General features: G+C 37.3%; 1 protein-coding gene across 9 annotated transcripts in view; it reads right to left on the bottom strand.

Moving 5' to 3' along the window:
- The window catches only part of LOC132121656 (brain-specific angiogenesis inhibitor 1-associated protein 2-like), a 49,219-nt gene that overhangs the window by 11,311 nt on the left and 10,584 nt on the right, over positions 1–27,324 (bottom strand). For 6 of the 9 annotated variants that reach the window (XM_059531295.1, XM_059531303.1, XM_059531294.1 and 3 more), the window contains exons 2-8: positions 25,213–25,288; positions 19,856–19,942; positions 10,237–10,248; positions 9,604–9,665; positions 9,030–9,101; positions 7,608–7,745; positions 3,785–3,937 (exon numbers count right to left, since the gene is read on the bottom strand). In XM_059531295.1, the coding sequence (XP_059387278.1) occupies positions 3,785–3,937; positions 7,608–7,745; positions 9,030–9,101; positions 9,604–9,665; positions 10,237–10,248; positions 19,856–19,942; positions 25,213–25,288 (600 nt within the window). The remainder of the gene's footprint in view (positions 1–3,784; positions 3,938–7,607; positions 7,746–9,029; positions 9,102–9,603; positions 9,666–10,236; positions 10,249–19,855; positions 19,943–25,212; positions 25,289–27,324) is intronic. The other 3 variants (XM_059531301.1, XM_059531297.1, XM_059531300.1) reach the window with 3 other exon arrangements.

Raw genomic sequence — 27,324 nt, 5'->3', positions numbered from 1 at the left:
TAATTTAGCATGATTTCTGTGAGGGTTAGGTTTAGGGGTGGGGTTAGGTGTGGTCATTCGAACGAATAAGCAACCTAGTAAAATATGTAGGAAATACTGTGAGATCGGTGTAAAAAGCCCACACATTGCATTTAAATAAACGTGCGTTTTGATTGGTAATGACGTGATACGTCATTTCATGACGACAGACGCAACGCGATACTTTCATTATTTTTACGCCCGCTAGATGGCGCTTAACTTTAAAACGTAAATATGGGTCGTAATAAGGTGCTTGTACAACCTATATGGTCGTTTTTTATTGGAGGACAGGCTCGGATACGTCCATAGGCGTACTGTTAACTTATGTCCAATAGTTCAGAGGAGAGCAATAAAAGCGTTAGTCGATAGGTTGAGTCATACGTCAATCAAACTGTTGACTGGTGCACGAACGCCTCCTCAACAATCTCAAATTGGAGGGCGCGCACACTGCTCGGTCAGGTTAAACAGCCGTGGCCAGTGTGACCACGAAAAAGAGAAGATGCACTTTTAATAGCGAATGGACCGCAACATACTCTTGGTAAAGAACTGTAGATGGCGAAGCAGAGAGAGCTTTTTGCATTTTATGCAAAAGCAGTTTTTCTGTGGGACATGGTGGAGAATACGACATGCATGTGAGTACCACAGTAAAAAAGCACATAATCAAGAAACATGCAAATCAGTGCAATCGTTTTTCAATAAACCAAATGACCCACAGGCTGACAAAGTTTCGGCAGCAGAAGTGACGAGCATTTATCATGCCGTACATCACACACATTCATATCGCTCTACCGACTTTTCCAGATTCTGAAATAGCTAAGAAAAAAGCTGTAGAAACTTTGGGTGATATTTTGGGTCAGGTAGTGTCTTAATTATTTAGTTGGTGGGTTTAAAAAGAAATATAGGCAATATATTACAGAAAGCTTGAAATGTCTACTTTTAAACGAAATATTCAAACCAAAATAAATAGGCTACTCTCTGATTACGTAATCCATATGAAATGTGCATTTCTCTCTGGCGTTCACGGCGAGTCTGCATCGTCAACTTCATCTCAGCAGCAACACAGAAAACACCAGTTTATTACTAAACAATTAAATGTCTCCTTGCTAATTTAGACACATTCATAATCATTACTCTAACCGCTTCTTTGTGGCAAGCCTTATGTGTGCGGTCATAACGCTTATTATCCTGTAGGCTATAGCCTATTTAAGTAATTAAATTAATATAAAGGGGCGACGCATTTACTACTTTTCAAAAATGCAGGTCAGGAAGCGGGTCGGGTACAATATTTTCTTTTTCTTTTTTTGCGGTCCAAGTTTCGGACGGGTTAGGTGAAAACATCGGTCAGGTGCGGGTTGTTTATACATTGACCCACGCATCATTGATTGCTGCATAACACATTGTATGTTTGTCCATATGTTTGACTCTGGTTTTGGTGTAACTCATTTGTTTTTGTACTGTCTTCTGTTATGTTTAATTTCAATAAAAAGAAAATTGACAAATTCTTATTTTTTTATGGAATATTACAGTGTACATTATAAATCATTTGCTCTCGTTATCAACCCCTCCCTCTGCCAACCCTATGTTTTTTAGAGAAGCCATTTCACTCTGATATACATCACAATAGAAAATGAAATGATGAGCGCAGTTTCCATTTTATCCAGAAAGTTAAATTCTGATCCAAAAGTTTCAAGAGTAGCAGGACAATTCATGAGTAAAGTCATAAGATTCAGTAGTCACAGCTCATTAAACTAATGCCAAGCTGATGCACTGGTGATATTAACATTGTTTTAAAAGGATAGTTTACCTAAAAGTTAAAGTTCTGTCATAATTTACTCACTCAGACTAATGAAATACTAACAAAAACCCTTCAAAGTCTTTTTTGTAGCTCTTGGTACTTAAAAGACATGTTGTGCCGGGTTTATCAAAGATGCTAAACAAGAATATGGAACAGCAAATTATATTTGGGAGCTCTGAATACATTATGAGAATAACTAATAAAACTATAATAATCAGCCTAAGAAGACTTGAAATACAGAGAAAAAAAAGAGTAAATATGCTGCGCAATATGTTGATCTCCTCCTTTTGTGTTATATGGTAAAAGTTTGAAAGGACATAAGTGAATGTCAGTTTCATTTTTGGGTCAGCTTTGGTCATTGTTCAACATGTAGCATATTGGCTGCTAACTGGCATGTTGCTAGTTCAAACCCCTCAAAGAGTAAAGCACTACTATTATTACTTTGGATAAAAGCATATAATTTAAATACAAAAGCATAAAAAGTTAATAGGCGGTTTGTAGTGGTCTCAGAATTGCATGTGTGAAAAGGCATCACACAAATGCATTTCAGAGACCACTACCTAACTGCCTATTAGTTCCCAAGAAATCTGTGAACCCTTCAAATGTGCAAATTTCATTACATGTTTAAGATGTTTCTTTTCCATTTTCATCCCAGTGGTAAAATCTCTTAGTCATCTGAGAATGAGAGATTTTTTATACTCTCTTTGTTCCTTCTGCCTTCAGTTGCAGAAGTGAATAAGTCTCAAGTACCATGACTGGTGTGGGCGACGGTGTTAAGATCCAGCCATGACAAACTCTGACAGATGGTCAGTTTAGTTCAGGTCACTTTACTCTTCCTGTTCTCACAAAAGTGGATAATAAAGTAGTAACGCATAGAATAGACCCCAATATAATCTTCCCCTTAGGTAATGCCCCTTTGTCTTTGTCTAAAATGTTTCTGGAGTTGCCTACAGAGACATTTCTTCAGTATGAATCTTCCTACACACATACATGAAAACAGTGATTATCGTCTGAACAGTCTGTTCTTGTAATAGTGGGCCACTCTCTGCCTGGCCCTCCCTTTTTTCTTCTCCTTCTCTTGCCATCGTTGCTCCCAATGCTCTGTCTATCACCAATTCTGAAGCGTGGGCGTCACAGTAGAGGAGTGAATCTCGCTTACGTGGGAATGACTGGTCTTCTGCATGCTGGTGAATCCAACAGATATCACCAGATCTCTACTCTATTTTTGTTCAGTGTGGATGTAATGTTCTAAAAAGAATAATCACCCTTCACACTTGTGTTTGATATATGGGTGGCACCACCTCCTTGATACAATTAGTAAGCAATAAATTGTAGTCTTGATTATAAATCATTTTGCATTGTAAAAAAAAATAAAAAAAAATAATTTACAGCACTGGCATGAGTGACTTTTTGACTCAATCTAAAAAACTTTCCCAAAACACACAGTATAGCACATTCTCTAGCAAGCATGATGGAATGATCAGCACTGAAATGAAATGAATGACTTGACTAAATGGGATTTGGGAGCAGAAACAACTGAACACAGAGTATGAAGTTGTTATGAGTATATATTTTACTTGGCTAAATGGATACTTATAATTAATATTATATGATCTGTAATAATACATTACATGATTGAAGGTTAAAGACAACATGTAATCAAATTTGAACTTGTATTCTTTTTTAGATGTCTTTGTAAAGTTTTCTAATGTAACACAAGGTTAACTGACTCAATAACCCAACCAAATATTGATTAAATCAAATGAACCTTACTAATTACTCCGCTTCACGTCACAATATGTCACATTGCGGAAGCTAAATGTTTTGTATATGGCATTTCATATTGTCTTTAACACATCTAAATGTGCAAATAATGGCTAAAATGCATGCTTAACACAAGTTTTATTTAAATTAACTGAATTTCAGTGTTTCTGCAACCCAAATTTTCTTCAGCATGACATGAATTCTCACCTTGGTGTAGTAGGCGTTGCTAGTTTTGGCCGCTGCACACTGACGGTCAACAAGGAAGCAATACCTCCGTCTCTCTTCAGACAGTGCATTCTTGTAGCTCTCAGAGATGTAGTTATCCAGCTCATTTTGTTTGCTGGTGATGGTCTCGACGTACTGAGGGACAGGGAAGGTGGTGTGTAGCAGACATAAAAAAATGACAAACAATGCCCCAGTTTAACACAGCCTGATGTAATGAAGGCCATGCCAGAAGAAACCACACATTTCAAATGACAACCATGTAGGCTTGCTGTTACTCTCATTGTATGGAAGCAAATGGGAATGCTGAATCTCAATAATCCATAGTATGCAAAGCTGGTAAGGGCTGAATTTAACCAGCCTACTAAAAAATAAAATTAAAATAAAATAAGACTCAAGTATCCCAACATAAAAATGACTAAGACTGCTGCCTCTGTAAAGATCATGCCACAACCAAAACAACATCTAACAAGGACATAAACCTTGCAGGAACTGGATGCAATCCAAACTGTGCACACACAGTGACACACATCATAAGGTTATTCAACCTGTGTAGATATTGTAATATCATAGAGTTATGCTGATTCATTCCCACCAAGTGTTAATGAACAAACAGAATCACTGTTTGCAAGTCTATTATTAGTCTGAAGTTAGAAAAGGTCATTGCATCATGCAAAAATGTATTATGGGTTCATAGTGATGTATGAATGTGTACAATTTTCACTTCACACAGACTCTCAGTCTTTGAGTTTAATGGGTTTAGTGCCTTGCACAGCTGAAATGAATAAAGCAATGTCTCATCCAATGTTTAAAACTGATTTGGTACACATCTGGTCTATGACACCAGCACCAAAACACAGTTTCGTTGGTTTAGTTAATCTAATGCACATCAGATAGACTTGTTTATAATGCTTTAGCATTAAACTAACGTGAAAAATAACATGAGAGATGAAAGAGAGGAAGAAATAATGAAATGCAAAGAGCTACAACACCACAGCTTTTAAATAGGAAACAGATGTTATGTCAAATATGAAAGTAGGTACTGACTGGCATTTCCAGGAAGCTCTCTGATCATGAGTGCGAGATTGGTCACACTGCTGAATGCACAAAAACAGCTGAATGGTAAATATTTCGGCACATAGCATCAACTCCAAAGAGTGAGTCACATCACATCAAGCTTGAAAGACATCTACTTTTGACATGTAACTTTATTTAAAGTGACCTGGGAATTGCTCAGCAAAAAAATTCTAAGTGACAGGAAAGAAAACACTGAGGGCAAAGCATGGTTGTTACACTTTTCCTCAAATAATATCTCTTCTCTACAGGATCTGACAAAATTAGAAACTACAAACTTTGCAGGTCCAAACTCTCTCCCATGTCCTTGCTGCCACACCTCGCACACCTGTTGCTAGTGCGTATCTTGAGATCGGGGAGTGAGGTTTACCTGCACAGCACCTACTTGCTGGCTTCTGTTACATTCACCCCCTTAAACCTCACTGCCATCCGGGTCAACGTCATCAATGTAACCACTCTCTCCCGGGTCCTCACCACCACACCTCGCACTCGCTCCGAGTGGGCCTCGAACCTGGGTCTCCGGCATAAGAGGCGGACACAGGAGGCTAAATGAGATCAGGGAGTGAGGTTTACCTGCACAGAATCTACTTGCTGGCCGCGTAGCCAAAAGACAGCATGTTTTGTATGCTAATGGATCAGATATGATGGTCTATCTTTTTCTTTCTGGATAATGACAGCACTATAGCACAGGATCTTCTTTGTATTTAATGACCCATGGTCAAGACCCCTTTTCTGCTTCAATTAAATGTTCTTGCAATGTCTGAGTCATGAGTACATTTACATGTGCAGTTCAAGTACAACGCTAAGATTAAACTTTGCGAGTGCACTTACACAACTTCAGACGTAGAACCAGCACAAATCCATTGCCAGCTTGGTACAAGTACAAAAATGCACAGGCAATACTCAAATGTATCATATATTTCTGCATCTTACAATTACAAAATGACCCTACACTGGCTAGTCTGCACACATGTAATAGCGAATGCTGGCAGTAATTCATTTAATTGTTCCTTCCTAGTTCTTAAGAAAAATGGATAAAACTGATGTTTTTTTCTGTCAGAGAAATGAGTGCATTACACTGGTCACAGTAATAATATTGGCACAGGGGATCTGGAACAGACCTGTGTTTCTCTATTAATCAGGGAGAATGATCCATAAAAATCTCTAAAATAGGTCAATAACCGTTATGGTAGTGAGATTTGCAGTGTTCATGCCATCTCTGAAAGCAGACTCTCCACAGCATGACGCACAACAGGGACCACGAGCCCCACATGTAAAATTCATCCATGGTTCAAACCGCTAAGTGGAATGAAAACATACACACACCTATAAATAATTGACAAAAGCTATTACAGAAAAGTTTGAAAACTGACATTTAAGAAAACTCATGAGAAAGTTGACACAAGTAAGGGAACCATGGGAAGGGTTTACATATACACAGTTTTCTCAGGGCTAAATCTCAGCTTTCACACCTAGTAAACTGCTCAAAAAAAATCATGGGGATTGTCTGGGGTATATGAGCTGAGGCCAGTTACAGCTCACATAGATTCATACATCTTTTTAACTGAAGCCCTGTGCCACACAAAGCTATGAAGCACAAGCTAAACTAACAATCAAAATGTGATCTCCATTTCCATTCTATATGCACTTCTTACATCAGAGCTGCATACTGTATCAATGAAAATAAGTAGACCTAGATCAGAGCCTCTGTTTCTGCTTGGCACTGAATTCGTTGAGGTCTACTAAAGGCCAAGATTTGCAACATAAAACCACATAATCAGAACATGGTGGTTTCAGGCAGCAGAATTTAAATGGAAATTAAATTAAAAGAAATGCCTATAGCTGCTTAAATATTGCATATAAATGAATCTAACGTTTTATTATATTTTATGTGAATAAAAACAAATCATCACTTAATTAGCTGGTGAAAGAACACCCAAAATGTTTTTCCTAAATGTCATTTTCCAGTCATTTTCCAGCCACTCAACATGAAACAGCTTATTTTCTTTCAGTTACAGAAATTCTTTAAATTCATTTCTTTGAACTCAATCAATAAGTTCAATAAATTACATTTTCCTGCCATTCCAATTTAAATTTCCCAACTCAAATTCAGCTTCCTGTTGACCATGGGCAATTGAATTCAAATGTAAACTCAAAAATTCAAAGGAAGCTAATTTTTAAGTTATGGATTTTGGCCAACCCTGATCCAGTATAACAAATCAATCATCTCTGATGTTTGGTTCACTAATCCTCCTACAGTTTGTGTTAAAACCAGGAACAGGAAGTTCACGTTAAAGCAGAGTCCACAGCATTTTACGCAACAGTGTGTTCCTACACCACTGTGAGGAGCACACCTACTGCTAATGGCACAACACTCCCACTTTTCCCTGACCTCGCACCTGGTGACGACGGTAGTGAGAGGTGTACGTTCAAAACAAACAGCGATCTCGACAATTCAACCCCCATACAATAAGGCCTCGATGAACAAAAGCACAAGGACACCACACACAATGAAACCCACTCAAAACAAGAACAATATTGTATGAAAGGACTTCAGCCAAACAGAGTGGGATTTTCTTTAGCACCTAAAAAGCCAAACAGACTAAAACTGGAATCATTTTTTCTGTTCACAGCTTATTGTTTGATTCAGTGCAAAGCAGGAGCATGAAAAGAGCAACACTTCTCATTTCTCAAAAAGAAAGTACTTAAAAGTAAAAGAGCAGCACCGACTCACCTGCATCTCCTTGTCTCCATATTTGGAGGGGTTCTTGCTGCCCTGACTCTTCCTGCGCAGTTTCTTCAGCTCGGCCTGGCACTTCTCCAGACTCTCTCCTTTGCTTCTGTGTTCCATCTGGTATTTCTTCAGAGCTGCCTGCCAGACAAAATAAAAAGGCTCTTATCACAATCGACCCCAAACAATATCCCAATGGAAAAGACGGGGGAACTTAATAGTTGTATTTTTAAAAAAAAATGAATCAAGCATCTATTCCAGAGACCTCAAGTGGCTAAATGCCAACGAGAACAGAATGAGATTGGGCTTTCTCGAAGTATGCTTTATTTCTTTATTTTCAGCATATCCTGAGCTTTAAAGCTTCGAATAAATGTTAAAAGTGTGCCAATTGTGAATCGGCTGTTTCTTAACAATGCTTAACTGACCTGAACCAAGCATCTAAAAGACATGTCATCACATGTTCTTTACAAATGGGAACTTGGATAAATCAGCCCAATCAGGTCTTTTATTGTCCTCAAAGTGTCTTCCCAGAACCCCCTGCTTGACAGATTCATTGAGTTTCAGATCATACATCTTTGTTTTCACTAGTTTTCACTGCCAAAACCGCCTTCTACATTTGATTGAGCCATCCTTACTATGTGTGGAACGGAAAGCATGGGAGTGTAGTTGATTATTTCTGTCAACGCTGGAAATGGGTGACCGAATTAATGTGGCTTTGATTTCTTGCCAAGAAGCTGATGGTCAATCTAATGCATTTACAAACAAGCCTGTTAGAGATCCCAGTAAGAAGACTTCTCAATCTATGATGCTGAAAGTCTCATTTCAGATGCCCAGCTGATCGTTCATGCATGAAAAAAGATTTCTCTCTAGTAAAAAAAAAAACTTTCTCCACATACAGACGAGAAGAGCCTTTTAAAGGACAATGGTGTAATGCTGCTAATACTCAAGCTTTCATTACATTCAGTAAACTCAATTATTGCCTTTAAAAAACTTGTTATTTGGAGATGGATAAGGACAATTAAGTAAAAAGGGGAAGAAATCTAGTTATGTTACTGGAAGTGAATGTATGCATTTCAATTAAATAAAGAAACAGAAACAGAGACAGTGCTTAGTTCATTGAGTCAGGTGAAAGAACGAAATATTATGGGAAAAAGTTAACATGCTGTGTTTTTGTAAAATTCAGACATTGCGATCGGGAATTTCATGTAAGGGTGAAGGACTTCCTCATGCTGATATCGCAACTGGTTCAAGCTGTGATGACCAATTGATTCTGCTTGGTTTGTAAGTGTGTGTGTGTGTGTGTGTGTGTACATATATACATATCACCACACTGTTGGCGACAGCCTTTTTTTCGTCCGTGAAATTTTAGCAGAATGTTGCAAATGTGATCACAACTTAAATGTCTGTGTATGTTAATAAACTTACATTTAAGTAGCGAACATCCAATTCCACTTTTTTCTCCAGTTCTGTGAGTAGTTCATTGTGGAATGATTTCAGCTGAAAATTACAGTAGACAAATACATTTTATATTATATACACGAGCACTACAGTGAAACAGACCAGCAATTTTCCTCTCATATGACAAATTAATTCTGCATTTGATTACACATTTCACACCCCAAACTCACTAACACTAGCCAAAATAACCTTACAGAACTAAAACTGGTGTCCTATCCATAATGTACTAATTAACAGACGTTTAGTCCAGTTTCTGCCCTGTTATCATTTTCAGAGGGACTAAGATATGGTTTGCATTACATCTGCAGCTGTGTGTTTACGCATGTAAACTAGTAAAAGGGACTACTGCCCTTCATGTATATACAGAACGTCTGAGTCGATGTGACATTTTGAGATGCCCCTCCCTTTCATTTCCTTAGCCTGGAGGATAATGGAGCTTCTTAGATACAGCCTGATTGACTCAGTCATGTTGTGAGAAAATGTAATGAGAAAATGTGAGCCTATGAGGCAATTCGATCTTCATCAAGTTAATGATACTCACCATGTCCTCTAGCTGCATCTGGATCTGTCTGTGAACCTCCGCCATCTGAAAAAGCACATCCCCTTGAGAGAGAGAGATAGAAAGAGGAAATAGATTAAACTGTCACTGTAATACTTTTGCACCTGATATCAGGACACCATGCAGTCTGACAAAGGTGCAGGGAAGAGAAAAAAGGAGGTAGAGAGAAAAATAAAGACAAATGATGAACAAGATGGGCCGTCAGTCAAGCTAAAGGTGCAAGAAAATATCTGATGAACACAATACAATAAATTAAATAAAAACACCACAAAATATCAAACCATATAACCAAATAAATGAAAGATCACAGAAAAAAAAGTAATAATAAAATATTCTTCATAAAAGATGCATACCAAACAAAATAAAACAAAGTATTCATGGAAAACAGTAAAAGCATATTGCAAGTGCATGTTTAATAAACACGAGAAAACAAATCATGTCAAAAAGATGTCAAAAAGAAATAATGTTAGCACACAATTTTTTCATATCAACATCATTTTGTAGTACAAGAGAGAAAAAAATGAAGAAAATAATAAAAAAGGACAAATAAAGAGAGAAGAGGTGATTCATGCAGGCATTTTTTGTGAGTGTGTTGTGTTGTGTCAGGGTACCTACATGCTGCCTCTTCTGTTTAGGCAATGCATTGTAAAAAAGAAAAGAAAAAAAGAAAAAAAAAGAAAACAAAGACCTAGTTTGAGCAGGAACAAAAGTACAATAGACCTTAATACAATGTGAAAGAGAGAAAGAGTGAGAAGCTACCCAGGGAGAAGGAGTCAAATCTCAAACACTAAATGCATAAATAACACAGGCCAGAGAGCTGCACTAGTCAAGCAGTGTTTCCTACACCGCTGTTAGCTGCTGAATCCATAACGCCACAGTGAAAGAATAAGCCACCCAGCACAGTCATTTTATAACACCCATCTGGCTGCTGAAATATTGCTTATTTCTTTGGTTTTTTAACCAGTGCACAAATCAAGTGCAAGGATTTAAAATTAAAAAGTGTTTTTGAAGGCCATAAAAGCTCAAACTGGCTGGTGGTGGCATCATTGTAGTTGTGCTTGTACATTTCTAAGTCATAACAAGTTATCAAAGCTGCCCTGGAACACAACTTCCATTCATTACATTAGTACGTCAATGCACATTTCCACAGGAACAGAAATGATTATAGGTGCTGAGACATCTTCCTTCCATTCATCCATCAAACTCTTGTCTAACTCTGCATTGATCAGGTTTAAACTGGCTTAATAAAATAATACAATTAGAATAACAAAAATGCACACAGTATGTAACACAGGGGCAGCATCAGTGCAGACACTTTGAAAAGACAAGGCATTTACACAACTTTTCTGTTGTAAATGAACAATGACAGACATACATGTATTCACATGACATCCAATGGGCATGACATCTCTCTCTACCTCCTCAACTGGTAATAAACATAAGACTTTCTCTATGTATAGGGGTGTATAAGTCAAGGCAATGCGAATGATAGCTCAAATTGTGCAGCCTATTGTTTTCTATATCACTACACATTAAATACCTTCAATACACACTCATTTATATTTGAAATCCATGCACGTCCCTCATAAATCTGAGCTACTGAGCCAAACAGTATGTTTTATAAAGCGTGACCCTGCCTGTCTTTGAATCCTATATGCCTGACCCAGGACAACTGCACCAGCCTGCAGTACTGTACATATCTAATCAAGCCTTCCTCTTAAGCCCTGCCTTCTGAGAAATAGAGGGACAGTCTGTTTTATTCAGTCGTTTCAGTTCAAGGTCGGCAGAGGCCATCCAGCCAGTAACATCCATTGAAACCGAGATTAATAATGGTGAATATGCACACACACATTACACATATGCTAATCTCGCTGTACCCAAATTCAGTCTGTATATAATAAAAGAGAATAGCAGGAAAGGGGAAAACAGTCACGAACATGACACTTTCTAAGATACCAAAACAAAAATACCCACTGCTGTCCAATAGGAAATCATTATTTAGGAAGAAATTTATTAGATATGATAGTAATGCACACAATATCAGGAGTGCAAGGGATGTTGTGATTAACAATAGGAGAGAAAAAATGCAGACCTCTACAGCTGAATCTCACAATTTCAGACGTTAGCTGAACAATCAAAGGGGAATTGTATTGGTTATTCTTCATTTAAATATCTCAGATGTTTCTCCTAAAATTCCCTAGAAGAAAAAAAAAAACGAGGCAATTGTCTAAATACAGTAAAGGCCCATCAAAAATGGTTATCATAACAATAACTATAACTATAGCATTCACATCAATGCACAATAATGTTCTGTTTCTTTTAAGTGCACACTGCAGTTATGTTGTCTATCACTTCCTAGAAACTTTAACTTTAGTAAAAAAATTACCAAAAATCCTGAAAAGTTTCCAAAATTTCTTCCACCTTACAACCCTAGCCTTAAGAGGATAGAGATATAACATAAATGTGGATAGATCATTTGGCCTTTGAGAAAAGGTTCATAGTATGTTCATCTTAAACTGCCAAGTCTGCAGTTTCAGACACTATTGAGAGCTCTTCTGAAAGTCTAAGCACATGTGAGAAACAACTGAGAAATTAAATATCATCTGTGATATTTCTTTTTTATGGGCATCAATCAGGTTCACATTAGATTGTATAAGTAACATGGATTCCCCTCTGCTTCTGTCCTTGCCCTAGTCTCACCCTGCTGTCCCATGTCCAGATTTCATCTGTAGGTCGACACACTCTCATTTCCTGTCTAAATCAGCACAATGCTCCCCGTCCTCATCCTTCCCAGTTCCCACCCCCATCTCTCTGCTGCAATTCAGCCGTGCTCGGCAGGGCAACCGCTTAGCCATATAAACCGCTTAGCCGTAATCAGCACGGATCACAACATCTGCAACTTTGAAAGATTTAAACTTATTATTGTCCGCTCTTTAAAGGGCCAAATCAATTAGGAGACACTCTGAAGAGACAATGTAGCATCTAGTCAGCACCCTGTCACGTGTACCTTAAAAAAATGTTTGGCTTGTTTGACAAATCATCAATTATCAGTACTTAGTAAGATGCATGATACAAAAAGAGCTTAAAAAGAGAATGATTTTTGATTTGCAGTGCACATGCAGGTCAAGTCTGAAATGAAGCAGCTACCGCAAACCATTTTATTTTCAAAATGATGCACTGCAGATGAGGGGCGAATAGGACATTTTGGACACAACGAATTTGTTCCCTCGACTTATTAATTAATTAATTCACTTTTTCGCCCAAAAAAAAAAAAAACAACCTTTACAAAGACTTATCAGCAGTCACGATGCAGTATTACAGTGGTATAATTTGTATGACACTGTAGAGTCTCACTGGGTCAACCTAACCTTTCCAGAGAGATGAGCCCTATGCGCTCTCATCAGAGCAAGAGGGCAAAAGAGAGAGAAAACCTACTTATTGGAAGGAAAAGATTGCTACTCTCTATTTTTATCTTTGTATTCTTTTTCCTTTTCCATTCGTCTGTTGTCCAGTCTCTTATTAAACTAGCCCCACTCTCCTGTCCATCTCTTGTTTTTCTTAAATTATTTCACTCTTTCTGTAACCTTGGTAGAAGTAATAAACATCAATACTGAGGGAATTATACAGCACACAGATGTATGTGATAAACTTAAACACATTTGGACCGAAGTCTCCTCCACTGAATTCTCCGATACACTCTGCTGCAGAACTTTTATCATTAAATATGATATAAACCTGCAGTGCATGGCTCTTTCTTTCTGCTGTGCTCATGTATGGCTGTATATCTATAGGTAGAACAAACCACACAGCCAAAATTATCCATATGCTTCAATATAATCATCCAATAATATCTGAAACCGTAAAAGTCAGTGACCCAAGACGAAATGCTTTTATGCCTCATTGAGCTTGAAAACCCAAGGCCTAAATAATTCTTCATTACTTTGAGGCAGAGGACTGTATACATAACTATTTGAGAGCAGCTGATGAGATCATAATGGAGACTGATTACTGCAGCAGAACAGATTCAGGGAGGGGGCCTACGGGTTGCATGTGCTGGGTAGCCAAATTCATTTGACGATCAAATATAGAAGTAGACAGTGCACAGGAGACAACTAATTCCAGTTGATATTGGCATTAGCATGTTGCTAAGCTAAAAATATGACAGTCTATTGAGCATAAAACACTTACTGTAATAAACAAAAAAAATTGTAAAACAGTATGTCCTAGTTAATACAAATATATTGAAACTTAAATGAATATTTTTTTAAGAATTGATTGATTCATCACAATGCATTCTGGGATTGGCTTCTCTGCAAAGAATACATGTAGAGCTGCCTTTGATTTTGGCCAAATAAGAAGTATTTAAGATCTCTTGAGACCACTTACATTGTCAGCACACCTATGATGCCTTAAAATAAGAATTGACTTACGCAAATGGATGTACCAAAACACATAAATATTTATGAGAAAAGCCTTCTCTAAAGCATGACTCATTAATTTGCCTATATGTGAGAGAATAAAATGCTCTTAAAAGAATGTTCTCCAAAAGCTGATTTGATGTAAGTCACAGTGGTGGTATTTCCAAGCGACTCTTCTGTTTGCGATAGCATCTGTAGCAGCAATTATCAGCTCTGTGATTCATTCCTCAGAGGTGTTTGAGCCATTTGCATTTCTCTTTTTGTATGTGTGCTTTGTTTGTGTGTGGAGCGAGAGATACCCAGAGGGTGAGACAATGGCTTTCAATGTGGTGAGGAAGCACTCAAACTATGTTATGACACTACAAATTCCACCGACTTGGAGTGAAAATGAAAGTTTGTCTGTGCAAACCTTCTGCTGCGCTCCAAACATCAGGATGGAGTCAATCACATAATAAAGTGCAATTTCTAGGCTTCCTGTGGTGAGCTGGAATTGAAGGTTAGAGAATGGAGAGAGAGAAACAGCTGTGCATATCCATACAGAAGAATATTCCCACAGTTTATAAATGTCTTGTTGAAAGTTTATATTTTGTTTTTATTTTTATTTAATTTGATGCTATATACATTTGATTAGGAATGCATAATTTTATCGGAACGTTATCGATATCGGCCGATAATGGCTTAAAATGCAAATATCGGCATGGGCCCGGGTAACTCACATGTGCTCATGCTGTGATAGCAATTTTTTTCTCTGGTTAAAATGATCATTATTCAGCATGGTCAGAAAAGGCTAATAGTTTTGCAGATATACCGGATTTATTTTCACTGTTAATAAATACAATGAGGGATTTAGCCTTTGGGCTATTCTCCAAACATAAAAGAACATGCATTGTGATGTGCCACAGTAGCAAAGAAGCTAAACATACAAAGTCTCAATGTTTGGACTGGAAATCTGATCTGTGAGGCATATTTTGAGATATTTATTTGAATAGCTTATCAAAAATGAGACCGGATGTGTTGCTGGAGAATTTCAGTTTGCACCAAGATTTGCCATCATTAGGCCTAATTATTCAAACACCCCAGAGTTATTTTGTGACTACATCGAGAGCAAGATGCCTGCAGATGCAATTAATCGTGTTTAGTCAGAAAACACACTTGCCTTTCTGCACATATTTGTGCTCAAGCGAGAATATCCAGGATTAAGAATAATTATCTGCATAAATGGTTGTAATTTGACGGTAAACTCCTAAAGCTAAAACTACAGACGTGATGATAATCTACTGGTGTCACACAGCCATGACGACTGATACCCATATTTAGGCAGAGGGAAGAGGAAGCTGTTTACTATTCCACACACACTCGTGCAGCATTGAAGAGGCAGACAGGGGAAGCTGTTTTTGGAAACACTGACATCACCAAGGAGGCATTCTGGGACTCTAAATTCACAGCACGGGCCGCATTCACATTACTCTTGCTCTCTCATTCTCTCTCTAACGGAACTTCTCCTGTTAAGGCAAGTGTTTCATCTATTTTTAGCTCATGGCTCCCTCTCTCTCCTCAGGCCGGCTGCGTTTCTGCATCAGTGTGTGGGCTGACTGCAGGCGGTGGGTGATGTGATATGCACAAGTGCTGCATTGAAGAATCGCTGCGTATCTCTTCACAGCGAGAGACTCCGAGTTATTCAGAGTAGAGGATGCAATGAAGAGGAAGATAATGACACTTAATGTAATCCCACCATTATCCAGCATCCTGAGAGCAAAGCTCTTGTAATGATATAATGTAATTTCATACATTTTGATCACTTCCGCTCATTTCATTTTAACTAGTCGCTTCCTGAGATTTAACATCATTGTAGGTGCTAATCTAGTCCTGTTTACTTGCTATTCACTTTCATCTCAGATGATTCAGTATGTTCTGATGAATCACATTTGACATCAGGTTGTAACAATTTAACCAACCAGTTGACATTATTTTGTAAATCAACTAGTCAGTGGATCGCATGAATGACTAGCTGACTTATTCTTAAAGGGATATGTCACTCAAATATGAAAATTATGACATAATTTACTCAACCTTTAAGTGATAAACAAAAATATATGAAAATCGTGAATTTGCATTTTCATTCAGCTTTTTTGCTTTTTATACACAGTCTCATCAGACTGTGAATAACAGAAAATGTAACTGAATTTCTTTGTTCCGAACATTGGTATGATCAGGCCTTCAGTGGGGTCTAATGTTATTTTTTTGAGGCCAGGGTTTTTCAATATATCTTCCATTTGTGTTCTACAGAAGAAATATATATATATATATATATATATATATATATATATATATATATATATATATATATATATATATATGTGTGTGTGTGTGTGTGTGTGTGTGTGTGTGTGTGTGTGTGTGTGTGTGTGTGTGTGTGTGATATGAGGGCGAGAAAATTCTGTATAATTGGGCTGGGCAGTGTCTTATACAGCATCTTAAACTTATTAAAAAAGCAGTGTGAGATGCAATGCAATTTGAGAGATTATTATTATTATTTATTTTTTTTGAAAATATAAAAAACAAATACTCAACTAAATACATATAATATTATATAACATAAATAAATACAAATAAAATAAACCAGCTTTTTCTACATACATAAGTCAACTGCACTAGGTTGTTGGACAAAAAGTCGACATCCATATGCAATAACACAACAAGTGCACACATACCTCAGGCATGTGAACTGTTCTACCCATTAAGCTTCACAACATACATTATTAATACACATGTGGCCGCATTTGTGCAACATCCTTTAAAACCCTTTGGTCCATCTCAGAGACATGCTAACAAGTCCAAGAAGACAGGAACATCTTCAGCAGGGGGTGACTATGACGGGCAAAAGTGTTTCACTGCGATTGTGCGAATGATTTTAAATATTAATGGCCATCATCATGATGCTGTGAGGCCAGTGAAGCCTCCCATCCTCAAAACTGCCTTCCTTATAGCATACAATTATACTAAAGCCAGAAATATGTCTGTATCAATTATTAAAGCTGGGACCTCACCCACACACAAGTCTGCATGTGTATAAATTTATAACACAAACTCATTCTGCCTGTGGCCAAGCTGAAAAAAAGCTTTCACTTCATGCCACTGATGTCTTGCTAGCTCATTCAAAGCCTGTGTATCTAAATAACACTGACATTCAACATCTGCTTAAAGAACAGAGTCAGACCTGATCCTAACAAAACCTGTCACTCAACCATGAACACACACTTCTTTGTCTTGCTCATGCAAATCAATCATATACTCACTCAGAGAGCAACCAGACAAAGGAACAGATATGTTTTGTGGTTATGACATGCATCTGGAGTGCTCTTGGGTCATGTGAACGGAAAGACTCAATGGCAACTTTTATTAGTGTTGATAAAATGTAAGAAAAAATGAGACTTTACAGGGAAACATAGACACATGCACAAGCTACAAATAGTCAACAAATGTGAAGCACTGATACTTATGGGATGCACAGATATTTAATCTCTGGCTGATGTTTATTATTAGGCTGTATCCAATATCTGCTGCTACTATAATAAAAATAATACATATTTGCAGATGGTGTCAACATATCATGCGTTCCTAGTAAAAGCTGCATGATGATTCTAGTGTAGTTCTCTCATGCTTGACATTCATTGTAAAAGAACAGGCACAGATGACATGAGCATTACTGGAACAGCTGTAAAAACAAAAAGATAATCAATCCATGCATGCACATATTAAATGCACTATTGAGAGAGGGGGAGTATAATGATGTCTGACTTATGTAACACTTGAATACAAATAAACTGAACAGCAAAATAAATATTAGCACACAAACAACTACTTGTTTGGGTCACACCTTATTCTATATTTTTATTAATCCATGTTTATTCCTTATCACCATCATAATAACAAATTATTCCTGATATCTACCACAGCTGCAGTATAGTAAAATATCTGTCAATGTACACATTCTAGTATGGGAGGGAATAAATGTCATACCAACCAGTATTATTCATTTTTGAAGATTATAATATATATTTTCTGCATTATCATGAAGGTACAAATCAAACACAGACATGCTTTCATTTGACTAGTGATGAAAAGCCTGAAAGACATAAATCCTCATAAAACTTTTCTCATTAAACTTTTCATACACAGATATTGCTGCTTTTTGTTAACAATGCTGAGACAGCAGCGCTAGATAAAGCTCTCTTCCAGATTAAAATATAATCTCATAAAGACTCCAGCTCCGCCTAGCTATACGGTTTTGATATTGAGAATGCTGGAAATCAGGTAACTAATTTCAGTATAAGATGAAGCTGAATTCATTAAAATAATAGCCTTTTACTGATCAAATTAGAGCTAGGATCGTGAGCTCCATTGAATATGTATTCAATGAGACACCAACCAGTGAAACTGAAAAGATGAATGCTCAGAAAACCTTTTCTGAGATGAATGATGGCAATGATGGTAGTTTAACCAGCTTTCTTGTCCCTCTGTAAGCCTCTCCCCTCCAGTCCTCTTTTAAAGAGAAAATATTTGCTGCTGCCAATCTGATGTGCTTTTAAAAAAGATTATGCTGTAGAATCAACAGCAAATCCTATCAAGAGTCTCACATTCCATTGAAGTTAGTCTGATCAGACTCAAACTATACCTCGAGTGAAGCACTGGACAAACAACCGGACAACAATACTTTGAGCACTGAGGCTCAAACCCACACTCTGGTCAATAAATTTCCCCTTGGAGATCAAAAAACATACCTAACCTGATATAGATCAAATGATATTCAGACTTGAATGCTCTTTTCAGCAGGATACAAATAGAAAAGATCAACACTTCCTGGAAAGGTAAATAAAATTGAGGTATTATTTGTATATTCTGATAAGTATTTGGTGCGCCCATTTTACTATTAGTTGCTAATGTGTTTACTTATCAGTTAGTCACTGCCACACAAGGCACAGTCACTTATAAATAATCAACTGACAACAACATTTCCGAGGAAAGAAAAACATACTTGTACTGTTGAATGTCATCTCAAAAAAATCTTGAATATTATACTTTTCATTGACATTGTGAAATCATTCATGGGGCATAATTCATACAATGTCTGGAAGGAAAATAAGTGATTTGCAGATGCTTTCTTAATGCACAAAATTCATAGCGAATTCAAAAAGAACATTAATTTTAAATTAATAAATTGGAAACAAAATTTTTAGCGTTTTATGTAGCAAAGTTGTGACAGATGTCATCTGAAGCGGCATGTATGCTAAAAATACATAAATGTTTTAATATGATTTAAAGGTACAGTTAATGCACACAATTTGTAATTTGCACAAATCACAATTAAAAATTAATTTTTTGGTTCTAAAGCACAGTGGAATTGCAAAGTTTATTGTTGTGAAAGAGCAATTTTGCATATTTAACTGCAAAAGAATTAGAACACACTTAAGACTGTTACTGAAAATTTGAGATGTTGTCAAGAATTGTTTTCCAGTCTCATCACGACTCACTAAATCTAAATTCTAGTTCCTACAGATTAATAATTTTTCACATTGAAATAAGACAACAGGATAGAATGAACAATGCAACAAATCACCAATAAGCAAATGAATGAATCTGCAGAGTGTGTACATTTGTACAAAGATAGTGTGTGTTATATCCAAAGATTCAGTCTTAAATATGCTGTACTATGTACTCATACATCCAAAGCCATTCACACTGAAACCATCAAGTTTTCTATTTTGCAATCCCCCTCCCAACCACAGGGGGCACTGCAGCTACAGTCTATAACTCACCAAGATCCTTAGAGCCGTGACTCTCGCTGGCCATTTCTCCCATCCGCACCAGTGCGTCGAAGTAGCCTTTTGCTGCAAATGTCACACCTGGAAACATGGAAGCATTGGGGACATAAGAATCGGGAGTGTGCTAACGTGCTAACCCGAAGCTTCCCTCAACCCAAAGGTGCCGCATCTATGGAAACAGGAGTGGTGGATGGGAAAGCTTTAAGCTCTATATGTTCTATGATGGCTTGGCCAGAGAACTGAGGGAGGTGGGGGTGGAGCTTGTGATTGGTAAGCAATGAATAGCAAAAGTACCATTACTTTAAAATAAAAAACAAACAAAAAGCTTGATACCCTTCAAAACTTAACATTCACATCAGATAGCACATTACCGAGAGCAATCACTCATTCTGTGTGAGGTCCCCCCACAGGGACAGCTGTGGTTCTTCTGCTTCACCAGGGCAGAGAAGGGCTGGCTCTCAATCAGGCTCTCTTGAAGCCAGAGGATCATGGCAGTTTAGTGAGGCAGGACAGTGCCAAGAAGCACAAAGTGTCTTGGAACACAGTGAAATTTAGAACCAGAAGTTACAGAGCAAGTGGTTAGCCAAGGTTAGCATACATAGTAGTAGAATAAGACAAGTTCAGCCTTGACTACATCATTTTAAAATCAAGTATCTGTTAAAATAAGGTAAGAATCCTATAGACCAACACAGCATATTTATTCCGATGCAAATGTATAAGGTTGTGAGGGACAGAAGTACATCAAATTTGTTGTAATATCGCATCCAATATTTCAATAATGTTTTTGAGGGATTTGAAGTATGCAAACAAAGAATTTTGTTGCTTTGCACATTTGTTTCATGCATTATTGCAATTATACCCCAATCAAACAAAGTTGCAATCATGGATCTTGTAATTTTCATTAAAAAAATTAAAGTGATAATTAAAAATAGTGTGTATATTTTATAAGTAATTTTTTTTTGTTAGTTCCTAGTCTCACGTAGACAGACCTTCAGACTGACGGCAGAAAGTCCAGGAACCTTGGCAGCTTTGAAAGACCAAAGCCCGCCCCGGAGGACATATGACTGACAGGTAAAGCAACCAATCATGTTTCTTTTTGTGCTGCATCATATTTAAGGGCGTGGAAATGTCCCAACAATAACAGACCCAGTGTTTCCCAAAGACTTACACTCTATGTGTGGCAGCACTTCCCCTGGGGGTAAAATATATGTTTACAATTTAAATATAAAACAGCAGGCTTACTGAAAGTGCAAGTTCACTCTCTGCCAGCAGGAGGCACTTAATAGCAGCAGAAATAGCGGTTTACCAAGTAAGGGCCTTAAATCAAAACAGCGCTGTGCTAATGAACGCTACTTTATCAAGGCAAGGCATTATAGGAAAGATAAAATGAAAATGACATTAACATTTTTCTGAATACAATCGCTTCCATTAAAAAATGATACATTCATATAAAAACACCCGTGCCATGTTTTGATTTTGAAACGTGCAGTGATCATGTTTGTTCAACGAAGTCAAAATATTTTCGAACATCTATTTGTGGCAGTCAGTGGCGGGCCGCCACAAATAAATCAATGTGTGGGAAACCCTGAGATCGGTGTGTAAAACTCTTGGACATATTTTAAAGATTATATGCCGCAAACTTTAAATATTTCACATAATTCAAATCCAGCATTTAGTTGATCCCGATAAGGGCTTACTGTCACAGCTGTAAACACAAGAGCTTTCTTCTGCCATGACGAAGTTTGGCATCACTGTATCTTTGATTCCAGGTGGAACGTTAAAGAAAGCAACACACACACATCTCTCCCATATGTTATAATAAATGATCTGTGGGGTATTTTGAGCTTAAACTTTACAGAAACATTCCCAAGACCAATATTAAATCTTGTAGAAAGGGGCATTAATAGGTGCCCTTTAATATTCAATTATGTTTGACATTTGAAAGAATTTCTGTTATGTTGAATTTCTATTGTTACCATTGTGCAGAAGAGTAGAACTTATTGTTAGTTTGTGGATAACTGCATGTACTACTACTATGAGTCATGATGCCTTGTTCAGTGAGCAGTAGCTTTTCCAATGCTAGTGCAGTATTAAATGTTTTTTTTCTTTTTAAGCTGTCTAGCTGTATACAGTCTTTTAAATGTTAAATGTCAAAGTTAAATACAAACAGGCCTTTACTGAAAAATCACAGAATTTTGAGAATCAGCTTAAAATATATTAGCACAATTCAATAATCATAATATTAGGTTCACTGGGTCATAGATTAAATGATTAAGATTTTACATGATTTATTCAGGTAGATTCCATAAATCAAGAAATCAAGCCCTAAAAAAACTACTCAAAAATATGAATATTGTTTCATAGCACATAATATTTTTTACAGTGTAGAAATGATATATCTGTTCCCATATTTAATTGCCCATTATTGGAAAAGTAATTTTATTTTTACATTTTAGATCACTTTTGTCGCAATCTAACTTTGGCATTAATCATTAAAACACTCAAATTTAATAAAACTCTAAAACACTGTAATCTTTAGCTAATCTCAAAATCAATATTCATGTTTTTATACTGTACATTCTAATGCACAGCAACGTGATGCCCAAATTCAGTTAATAACATTTTATAACATTTGATCTTAGTGTTTTATTTTTCATTTATTTAGACATAATAATGTAGCATTTAATATCAGCCATAAAATGAAAGTCTGCTTATTGTGTATCAAAGTTACACAATTCTGTACCAGAATTTTAATATTGGTGCATCCCTGTCTCATTCAGTACAAAATGAAAGTACGCAAGCATTGCATTCTCAGCACTGCCACATGTAGAAGATCTGCTTCTGGCCTCTGACATTTTGAACAAACTGTCGTACTTCTATCCCTAAAAGCCTTATTGACAATGACATTCACATCAAATTAAAAATGCCACATGACCATTCCAATTCAGTGCAGTGGGAGTGTTTGGGTGGAGGTAGTAAGGTTACACCAATGGCAGCCCAATTCCATATGAATGTATAGACTTATTTGCTAGTGTCTGTGCAAATCCCAGGCTCAGGATAAGGTGCGTCCTGGTTGTGAGGGATTAGAGGGGGAAATCTGGGGGCTTTGGTGCTCCAGCGGTTAGGCTGAGTGATGAGGGGGAAAGGAACGAGAGAGGCAGCAGAAAGAAAGAGGATTACAGAGGTCTGAAAAATAGGATAGAAAGTCTCTCCAACCAACTCTAAAGAAACATTGATCAGCCACAGGAGACAATCCAAAGTTAAAAACCACAGAAAATGCCAATCTAGACCCAGTTATCACATGGCATGTTTGTATGTGATATTCTCTAGCACAGTGCAGACAGAAATCTCCAGTGTTAAGGTCTTTGGTCACTAATTTTTCTTATTCTTAATTTTTTTTAACCTCCTAACCCTTTCAATCCTTAATTTCTAAGAGTTCTCCAACACTTCCAAGAAAAAGGCAAAGGAGGACTTTAGGCTTAACAGCTGCTTATGTACAAGACATCTCAACATAATCATGTACTCCAGGGCATGCAAATGGACCTCCAAAAATCTCTGTTAAACAATTGCAGCCAATGTTTTTCTTTTTTTCTTTTTTGTACTATATGACATGTTAATGATCTATTAGTTTTACTATTGGTTTCTTGCATTTGCCAAGAAGCCCAAAAACTTGTAAATGCCCAGTAGCCACCATCTGCACTAGTCATTAGTGTGTACTATGGAGCAAGCAAATCCCCATGATGGATTCTGTGAACCTTCGTTGCTGCAGCCAAGGCTGATCTACAAGGATGGGAGCGCAAATCTCACTCAAGTTGGGTCTATTTTTAACCTTATCTATCAGACTTCACACTCTCGCACACATTCACACACTCTCGCGGTCTCTAGAGCGTTGGTCTTTTTTCTTGTATTTTCTGCCTCATAAAATATTAGATGAAGTCTGAAATGGTAAGGAAAGTGATTGGTTCTCTGCAGTACTTTGCACACAATGCAACTCTATTGAGATTCGATGCTCATCCTACAGCTTCTGCCTTGTCTGTGGAGCTAAACTGGACACAAGAAATCTGTATGCATTATACTCTGAGATCAGACAATGTGGCAGCATTATTTACCTGAATTTAACACAAATCCCATTGGTTTAGCATCTGTAGAACACCCTAACAATGTGTCCTAACCAGAAGCAACGCAATAAAAGGGAAAAGTGATTTAAAAGTTCTTTCATATTTATCACAATTTTTCTAACAAGCCACGATCACGACTTATCTGTTTTATCTGCTGTTGTTGTTTTTCTATTTTTATGGCCTCACGCCAAGTAAACCTCACCCAGACTGAAATCTTACTGGACCCAAATACTACTCCTCATACATAATAAACATACACATGAGGAGAGACTGTGGAAGTAGTATTAGTAAAAAAAAAATAATAATAATTGTAATTGGCTAGGTGTTTGGTTTGGCTGTTTGGTTCTCGTGTTCGGAATACATATACACATGCTTGTTGTCTGGTTAGAATTTGTCATGGAAAGCAGTTTTTTCAATAATGTTAAAAACGAGATATTGTTAGTAAATTATTCTCAGAGTTAAGCATTGTGCAAGAAAGAGGCAATGCAGAAAAGGACATTTAATTGTTGCTCTGAACACCAGACACCTGTGCTACTTAGTGTTGTTTGTGCCATACTTCGTCCTCCTTGTAGTGACGTATCATTCTTGTCCTCAATATACATCTTCCATGTTCCCGTTTTCGCTTCCTCTGTGGGACTGTGTCTGCTCCCAAAGCTCTCTCTGGCCTATTTACGCTCATCCTCTGTTCCATTTTACTCTCCCTTTCTCCCAGTGCATATTTTTGCTCAGAAACGTCTATGTCTTTGTCCTTGCCCAGTCAACATTTCAAAAAAACACACATGAAGGTCCACACATATAACAGAAATACGTCATCAATTGTCATTGGTTACATATAAGGTATGTGACCGCTCTGGAGATGCAACATGCATGAACCGAATGGATGTTTAGGGGATTTCAGGGTGCAAATGGGTTTAGACATGTAACATTCTATGACATCATCACTACGAGGGAACAAGTCGTCTTCCGCCCCACAAAAAAAAACATTAATTCTTAACAAACATTCAACAAACATTTAAACAACATTCTACTAGAGTTCTATGCAATAATTTGAGTTTTTATTTTAGAAATAACAAATCCCAGATGTTATTCAGAAATCTGTATGCGACCAATGTGTGGCGCTGCCTGTAGCTTTGGATTTCAAGCAGTATCTTCTCATAAATTAAAGCAAACCAATGAAACGAGCTTGAATAGCTGGCTCATTGCCTGCAAGAGTGAAAAAGAACATGTACTCACTGGAGAGGGCCTTCTCGTAAGTCTTCCCCATGGCAACAAAGTTCCTTAAGCAAGGGTTGAACTGCTCCATGATGGACTGAAACAGAAATAGCACAGTTTTAGTCAGCGCAACAGCAGAAAATTAAACATCTGTTTATACATTACAAGAAAGTGTCTGTATATCGGGGATAAGTGTGGATATAAAGATGCAGAGTATGTACAGATACCAAGAAAAGATGGATAGAAGGAGAAAGAGATGGCCAGATCTCTCATGCCCCCAGAACACTCTCATTAGTGAAGGCATTGTGTCAGTTGGGATTTGTCATTCCTTTGTTGCTGGTGGGCACAGGATTGCGGGAGTATGTGGAGATCTACCCACAGCCTGACTCACCTATTCCAAAATTAAGAGTTGAGAGTATTCATTTCTGCTGAAACTCCTCATTGGAGGAGACCTCTTCCTCTTCTCAAAAGAGCTTTGCTGGTCCATTCAGAGTTAAATCTCTTGACCAATTTGTTCTGGGAACATTTTCCCCAGAGTCACTTTGTTCCTGTTTCGACAGGCTTCATCACGGCTTTGAAAATAACAGGGCAGCGTATAAAAGGACAGAGGAAGGGTTCAAAAAGAGTATACCAGAAGACAGAGTCTAAGACAGTTACGAAGAACAGAGGTAAAAACAGCAATACAGCACTGTACAATCCAAATACTGGCAGCTGTGGAGAGAGAATGAAGCTATATGAATGAAAGCCTCCACTCTAGGTTTAACAAAATTGGAGTGAAGTTGTTTATGTACTCAATTAAGGTAGAAAGTAAACTTATAAACGCTTATTTTTTTTAAACAGCAATCTTGTAAAATATTTTGTCGGCTTTCACTGTCACGTCTTATCTAACAACATCTTAACTCTCAATTATTTCTTATGTAATTCATCATCTGCTGCATGCAATCATACAGCAGAGTCTGTCCAGTGGTACTAATCTTGATTATTAAATCAAGGAAAAAGGAAATGCAGACCAACAAAGAAACACCAGCAGAAGATATGAGAAGGAAATAGATTAGGTGCAAACACAGCTGGCATGTTTTCATCATGGACGGATTTACACAGACACAGTGTGATAGATCTCACAGCACCACATTCCTGTGAGATGAAAGCACATGATCGCATTCATGAAGTGAAATAAACTGGTATTCATGTAACGACCAGGGTGCTTTTTGCATGTCAGGTTTTGGCAAAACATAATGCTTAAATGTATAATTTAATACATTTTAATGCCCACTAATGTCCTACGGTAAAACAAACCAATCATAAGGGAGTAAATTAACAGAATGCAATGCACTGCAAACCTTAAAATCTCATCCATTCTATATGTACATGGGAAAGATTAAAAATCACTAAGCAAATAAATTTAACCAAATTATTTTCCTCTCCACAACAGTTTCCAGAGAGCTCTGTCCTAGAGAAATCCGCATTATACATGAACCAGTGCCAAGCTGATGTCCACCCAACATCTAATCATTAAAAGCATTAAAAACACTCCACTGGGAAAACTCTCTATCCTCGATTAGTCCCACAGCAATCAATCTATGTTTAACAAGCATGAACGAGAGCAACCAAACTCCCAATTAGGTGTAATTTCCTTCCCTGTGTGGCTCCGCCAGACACAAAACACAGATTTCCAAGTAATTTTTCAGCACTTCGTAACATGCATGTTCATTAGGATGTAATTTAACAGAGCAAGATTTCATATTTCTGCATATTCTATCAGCAGAACCTTGCTCAAAAACAGCTGGGGTAAATGAAGGTGCGCTCACATATTACAGTATCAAGTACAGCACTAAATGTGAATGGTTTTATTAGATAATACAGATAGTTACTAAAGTAAAATATATATTTTTTCCCTTAAAATAGTGCAGAAGACCGAATGAAGCACCATTTCCATAACAGATATCCAACCACATCAGCAGAAATAATCAGCCAAAAATGTTCAATGCATCAATTCTATTGCAACTTTTATTTAACTTAACCATTAAAATGCCTTTATAATCCGAGTTTAATAAAAGAATAAGGAGCATTTGAGAATATGAATGAGTCTTCGTTCAGATTTTCTACATGCACATGCACACAGTTTGGCTTTGT

Source organism: Carassius carassius, chromosome 39 (assembly GCF_963082965.1).
Source record: "Carassius carassius chromosome 39, fCarCar2.1, whole genome shotgun sequence".
Classification (NCBI taxonomy): domain Eukaryota; kingdom Metazoa; phylum Chordata; class Actinopteri; order Cypriniformes; family Cyprinidae; genus Carassius; species Carassius carassius.
This window is presented reverse-complemented; position numbering and strand designations above follow the sequence as displayed.